We start from the raw sequence: 7,624 nt of genomic DNA on the forward strand, positions 1-7,624 counted from the left end.
AATATAAAAATAATCAAAAAGATAGAGGATACAAAAATTGTTATTAAATCTTTAAATTTTCATATATATGTTAATCATATTAGATAATTCCATAGCTTTTATTTAAGGAAATAATATACAATATTATTGTGTACGTTACTAATCAATTTGATAAGATGACAAAAAAAAAAATCAATTTGATAATTAATTCAATAAAAATATAAAATATGTTTAGATGGACCAACCTATTTTCTAAAGATTCTAAGAATCATCTTAATAATGACACGTGGCTACAAAAAGAAGTTGTAATGTTTGTAAATTTATATATATGAGATATAGTAAAAATAAAAATAACAAAGCTAGTTTTCCTCAAATAAAACGAAATTGTCTTTGATTCGACCCTTTGAGACTGCAATGACTTTTTTCAGAAATGATCAAACCAAATACGATATCAAAGTAGACAACTTGAAGAAATTAGAAAAAACGATTGCTATTCTTTGATGTAAAATCATTTATTGTGTTTATATAAACAACATTTTTACAAATTTTCATTTTCATTTGGTTCTTTAATAATAAAAATATATCGAAGATGATTCTTTTTAAAACGATTTAGTTATACATATTGTTCATATCCAAATCAACTATGAAAAATTGATACTTGTTCATATCCGAATCAATGACAAATATGAAAATACTCATGACTAAATCGGTTTAAAAGTATCATCATCAACATGTTTAATTTTCCTTTTGTTATAATCAATCGTTTTTATTTGAAGGTTCAACCACTTCTTATTATTTCTTTGGATAAAACAAAACAGAACATTTTTTTGTGTGTCACCACTGCATGTCTACATACCACATTAACAATAATGATAGCACTAGATCTCAACCCGCACAACCGCGCAGATTTTTGTTTTCATTTATTTTTATATAAATATTTTGTTTTCAATTTTAAATTGATATATATTATAATATATATGTGTCTATCAATTTTTAAAATATAATAAGTTTACGGTATATTTTTTCATTGAATATATTGTTTCAAACTTTCACATGTATTTGTATCTTCTTCTATATATATATTTTCGGATTATTATTTCATTATTAAAATCATAACTATATATATATAAAGATTAATAAAATATTGTTTTATTTTCATATTCAAAGATATTGTAGCATTTCACAAATTTAGAAAGTTTTTAAAAAATTAAAATTTTCGCTTCATAGATTTATATCATCGAGTAAATAATTAAACATTTAGTTTTTGTTTAATTTTTAAAATAAACTATATAGTTTAAAATTTGTTTTCATTGGTTTAAGGTAGTAAAGATTAATAATTGTTAGATAATATGATTTTTGTTATTTAAAAAAAAAATCTTTATAATTTTAAAAGTTAACATCGACAAATATTTAAATATTTAACATATGGAGGTATACTATTATAACATTAAATTAAATCTATTTAATTTATACTATCTATAAATCCAATGGATCATCTATTGTTTAAATCTAATTATTGATAGCCCAATAAAAATTGCTAGTAGACCCAAAATTTAAATGATAAGATTAAAGATTAAATGTGACATGACTTTCTAGGAATAGGTCTATTAGGTCCATTTTTTAAAAAATCACACATGAATCAATGTTGTGACTTCTGTTTTAATACATAAGATTATCAAAATTAAATTTACATGTATTTTTAATTTAAATTTTAAATAATAAACAATTTTATTTGATAATTTTATTTGATAATTTTATTTGATAGTTTTAACAATTAAAAAACATTTGTATACACTAATCTTTAAGCATTTTGTATTAGTTATTAGAACATATGATAAAATGAACTAATGAATTTTAAACAAAAAACATTGATAATTGTTTTTTATAAGTTACAATTGAAGGTATATTATTAAAATATAAGTTTATATGTAATGTAATTCAAACATATACAAATTTAAATAAGCCTTTACAACAATATATAAATCTTATCTATTAAAACATTATATATCTTGTAAATGGGCCAATAATAGGGTGGGCAAAAAAACTGAACCAAACCAAACCAAACCGACCCAACCAAACTCAAACAGATCTAAACCAAACCAAAATATACTTACAAACCATTTGGTTAAAGGTTTTATCAATCCAAATGGTTTGGTTTTGTTCAAAAAAACGAAGTGGTTATTGAATTATATTAACTAATTATATTAATAATATTAAAATTTAAGATATTTCTTTACATTTTTACCACAAAAAAATTAAGATATTTAACCATCTAACCTAAACAACTATTTTTATACATTTTACTTATAAATAAATAGAAGAAATACATTAACAATAAAATAGAAATATAAATATCATAAACTATCACCAAAAAAAAAAACTACTTGTGATATATATATATATATATATATATATATGTTTATCATAAACTATGGCCAAAACAGAAAAATTACTACGCAATAGCTTATAAGTTTCTTATGTACGATTGTTTATATGGTTAATTTGGAAAAAAACATAAGATCTGTTTATATTTCTTTGTAATAGTAGATTTGACTTTAGATAACGATTACTGTTTTAACAAATATAAGTAATGATCTTAAGAATATATTTTATGTTTTGTATATATGTGTTTTCAGATAATTTAAAATTTGAAATGCACGGTTCAAGATTCTTAAAATACACATTAATGGCTTCCTTCCAATCTTATAGGAAAGTAGTTATTATAGTCAATAATATATGAGGTGATTTAGTAATGATGCCAAAATGTTATTAAGAAATAAATGAAATATGACTTTCTAGTAATGGTCCATTTTTAAAAATATCACACATGAATCAAGGTTGTGACTTCTGTTTTAATATATAAGATATGACGTTTTATTTGAAACAAAAATGAAATTAAAAATTCAACATAAAAGCATATAAATAAAATCCATAGAATCACATCACAGCTTATGCAAAAGCATGGGTGCTTGGAGCTTGTAGGCTTCTGTCTCTAGTTCCTTATACTGCTGGGGAATCCAGTCCCCTAAAACCTCAATTGCCTCTTTGACCTTCTCTCTGAGGGCACAGGGTGACTCCATCAACCGAAGGAGTTCGGTTCAGTCTATCTCAAGAAGCATTCCTGTGATTTTTGCAGTGAGAAATGGCTCAACTTGTTCCACCAGTCGGTAGAGAAACTCACCAATCATCTACGACGGAGAGAAATTAAAATCAACAAAAGAGAAGTAAAATGTATCTAAAAAATAGCCACAATATATATAAACACAAAATCAATTTTACATTTCTTTGTTGTTCAGGAGATTTGTTTTCAAGTGCTTTTACCAGATTAGATACAGTAAGTTTTGGAAAGGGATCAATACGGAAAGGGGGATAACAAGAAATGTTACTGAAGATAGGATGCATGGTTAAGCAATGAGGAAGGCAGAAGATTGGGAAGAAGAAATATGGTTTAGGGTAACTTGTTACATAACAAAGACATTTAGCCTATTTATATAGTTGATACAAAGTTTTCATGATTAGGTTTACACATGAAAAATTTGAAAAAAAATTCTTAAAATAATTCTGAAAAATGCAGATTTTTTTATTCAACGGAACATATGAAAAAAATGTAATGCTATCTTTGTTTTGCGCATGTTCAACTCTAAAAAATATAATGCCATTTTGATTAGTGCTTGTTCAAACTGTAAAAATGTAATACCATCTTTTTTCCGCATGTGTTCAAATATAAAATGTAAAGTTATTTTCGTTTAGCGTATGTTCAAATTAGGGCTGTTCAATATGGTAAAACCGAACCGTACCGAACCGAACCGAAATAGACAATATGGTTTGGTTTTGGTATATACCATATAAACCGAATGAATATAATTTTATAAAAACCGTAGGATTTGGATATGGTTTGGTATATAACCGATTAAACCGAATAAACCGAACAAAACCGATTAAAAGTAGAAACATGTAAATATGTATATATTTTATAACAATACATGAAAATCTATTTGTTACATAAGTTAAATATGTGTTAATAACTATTACCATAATTTTATAGTAATAAAGAACCTTAATTTGTAAAACACTTGAACTATAATTAAATAACAATACATCGCAATTTAGGCATCTTATTTTTTAAGTCTTCTTTTGAACTTTTTGCTTTATTTTAGTCTTCACTAAATTAATATGAAGATTATAAATTTGATGGACAATAATTAATGAAAAATTTTCACAACTTTTTTCTTATCTGTAAACAAACAGAGTTTCGTGTTCAATTGAAAAAACATGACTTTAATGAACACTAAATATGGAAGAGTGGAAAAAATTTTCTTTCATGTTTCTGTTTTGTTTCATATTTTTATTTTCAAAATTTCAAACTTTGATTTTAGTTACAGATTTGATTATTTTATTTGATGGTAGAAGCATTTTTACTTTTTTTGTTCATTTATTTGAACACGTAATATATTTTTAATAAATGACTCTGTTGATAATATGACTCTAAAATTCATATAATATGATCTCAAACTAAATAATTATGTTTTTTTGGTATAAAACCGAATAAACCGAAAACCGACGGTATATAAACCGAACCGAACCGAAGTAAATATGGATTTAGAATGGTAGTTATCACTACAAGAAAACATATTTTTTACGAGGGCGGTATTCGTTGTAAATTCGTCGTAATAGGGGCTTTACGACGAATTAACATCGATACGCGTTTCGTTGTTAAACGCTCGTCGTAACGGAGGTTTCGTCGTAAAGTCCTAGTTACGTTTACGAGGAAGTCAATTCCTCGTAAAGCAGAAGGAAACTATTCGTCGTAATGCCCTCGTAAATGACGATGTAAATACCTCGTAATAGTTCGTTGTAAAAGCCACGTAAGGCTTCCACGTAAAGTCGATGTAAATTTTACGAGGACTTTACAACGACTTCATGTAAATTCCTCGTAAACGTTACGAGGACTTAACGTGGAATTTTACAACGAATTTACATCTCCATATTTAAAATATTAATTAATTATAATAATTATATAAATTTTATAAAACAATAATTTTAAAATTTAAAATATTTGAAATAAAATTAAATATGAAACCAAATAATTTTTTTAAAAAAACTATAAATTCATTAATTAAATAGAATTTAAATTTTTTATACAAAACAAAAGAAATTAAAAAAGGAAACTAAAGGCCAACATCATGGTCATCGAAGTAGTTGGCTGAGGGGTTCGGGTCTGTAGACGTTCCTGCTTCGGGATCCGGCTGGCTCATCCCGAGAGCTGCTCGTCTCTCCGCCAAAGCTCTCTGCAAAGTTGGATTTCCCACCGCCATCACATCCAGCAAACCCTCGAGAGAGTCCAAACGCTGCTGCTGGGTATCCATGCGAGCCTGCATCCGGTCGTTGTCCTGGTCCCGTCTCGAATAGTATGACGAAGTCGCCCTTGCAACTTCGTTAACGGAACCTATTCCAACCGTCCTTCCCTTCTTTCTAGGAGCCACCTATATGTATATATAAAACCGTATTTAGAGTTAATAATAAAATAAAGAAAAAAAATAAAAATTATTAAATTTTACCTCCTCGAAGATCCGGTCGACCTCTACGGTTGACAACTTGACGGGTAATCCATCTGCAGACTGTTGGGTAAGTTGCGTCTCTTGCTCTTCAACCCGAGACGCCACAGCGTTGAAGAGTTTCTCGGATGCAGGATCCACAAAAACCCCATCTGGTGAGGCGTGAGTCATCTTGAATAAGTCCGAGAGAGATGGCAAAACTCCCGTCTTCTCCAACTAATAAACAACAATAATAAATAAATTAAATATAATTAATAAATACAAGTTTAAAATAATGAAAATTATAAATTTAAATAAAACTTACAGCTTCGAGACGAATTCCGGCATGGGGTTTTTGGCCGGATCTATGAACCATGGGCAAATGGCCATCTTTATCCCTCGTTCTTCGGGAAGCGGAGCAGGAGTTGGCTTTGCGGATGGAGCTGGGTTCGTTCCAATAGGTGATGAGGCCATCCCATGCTTCCTTTGTGACCCCGCTCGGCTTCCCCTCATAGCCGTAAATCTCCCACTTGTCCTTCCAATCGGAGACGGTGTTGCAAAGACGAGTTTTCGCCTTTGCAATAAATTCGCTCTTCACCCTCTCGGTGATTCCTACGGACCAGTTCCACCTTTGCTGAAAAAACAAACATTTTAAAAGATTAGAAAAAAAAATAATAATTATTTAATTAACAATATAAATATTAATAATATGTAAATATAATTACCGCAAAACATTTAAACCACGTCGTCTTGACGTGATCGGGAGTCATGGTCCAGTTGGGATAAGGGCCGTCATAATATCCCTTCATCGTCTCTGAAACGCTCCGGCTAACACGGTTGTTAGCCCCAAACCTGCAAATATAACAAATTTGTTAAAAAAATTGATCAAAGATTTTAAATTTAAAATTAATAATTTTATGTACTTACCAATAAGTACCCGGGGGTCTATCGGGGTCCAGAACGTGTAAACCCTCTCGTCCGGGCTGGGCAAGCAAATCCTCGACGGTGTATCTTGCGAATGGTGCATGAGCTGGCACCCGCAAATCGGGATGAACTGCAGCCGGTGGGGCAGGCTGATCCGGGGCGACAGGTGGAGCTCGTGGGGGAGGCATCTGAGATGGAAGAGGAGGAGGGGTCGAAGGAACTCTCCGAGATGTGTGAGAGTCTGGAACTGTCCCGGAAGAAGACGATGGACCGCTAGAGGAAGATCCATCGCCAAACAAATCCGCATACGTAGGTGCAGGAGCTGCTGGTCTCGGTCTAGGAGCCATCTAGAAAATTTAAAAAAATTAAATTAATATATATCCTAAACGAATTGTTTAAAATAATTTTCTAAACTAATCATCTAAACTAATTCCGTTAACTAATCACCTAAACTAATTCCCTAAACTAATCACCTAAACTAACAACCTAAACTATAAAAAAAAAAAAAGATAGAGAGAGAAAGTTACCTTAGAGGGGGAGAGGAGTTAGGGAGGAAGATACGAGCAGTGCTCGTCTGAAAGACTTCTCCCATATATATAAAAACGGTTTCCTCGTAACTTCCTCGTAACATTACGACGAAGTTACCAGGCCCGTGTTTTTTAATTTACGACGAAGTTACCAGGCCCGTGTTTTTCGATTTACGACGAAATTACGTCGAAACATTGGTTTACGACGAATTTACAAGGCCCACGTTTACGACGAAGTTACCAGGCCCGCGTTTTTCCATTTACGACGAAATTACGTCGAAAAATCGGTTTACGACGATTTTACAACGCTTAACCCTAAACACCGAGAATGAAATCCCTAAACCCCAAAGTCACATATCATCTAACATCATATCTCTTCTTCTCTACTACTTTGTGCTCTTTCTCCAACTTAAACTCTAAAACCCTAAAACTCCAAATAATTTTTTTAAAATTAACACAAATACATATTATATAAAACAACATTTGTTACACATACATTAGGATGGTAAAAAAACAATATTTCTTTAAACATACGTTACAATAGAGAAATACAACATCAGAGACATATATTACATCACTCTAAATCGTTTTCGTTCTCATCAATATTACATCACTCTAAATCGTTTTCGTTCTCATCACTATCATTACAATCATCATCGT

General features: G+C 30.2%; 1 protein-coding gene across 1 annotated transcript; it reads right to left on the reverse strand.

Moving 5' to 3' along the window:
* Nucleotides 1-5,076: 5,076 nt before the first annotated feature.
* LOC111201970 (inverted formin-2-like) lies at nucleotides 5,077-7,209 on the reverse strand. The gene is made up of 2 exons (XM_022694323.2): nucleotides 6,441-7,209; nucleotides 5,077-6,365 (listed from the first exon to the last, which is right to left on the reverse strand). Exons 1-2 carry the CDS (start codon nucleotides 6,782-6,784, stop codon nucleotides 6,215-6,217), a joined length of 495 nt encoding a protein of 164 aa, XP_022550044.1. The 5' UTR covers nucleotides 6,785-7,209; the 3' UTR covers nucleotides 5,077-6,214.
* Nucleotides 7,210-7,624: the final 415 nt, after the last annotated feature.

The sequence above is a fragment of the Brassica napus genome, chromosome C1 (genome assembly GCF_020379485.1).
Source record: "Brassica napus cultivar Da-Ae chromosome C1, Da-Ae, whole genome shotgun sequence".
Classification (NCBI taxonomy): domain Eukaryota; kingdom Viridiplantae; phylum Streptophyta; class Magnoliopsida; order Brassicales; family Brassicaceae; genus Brassica; species Brassica napus.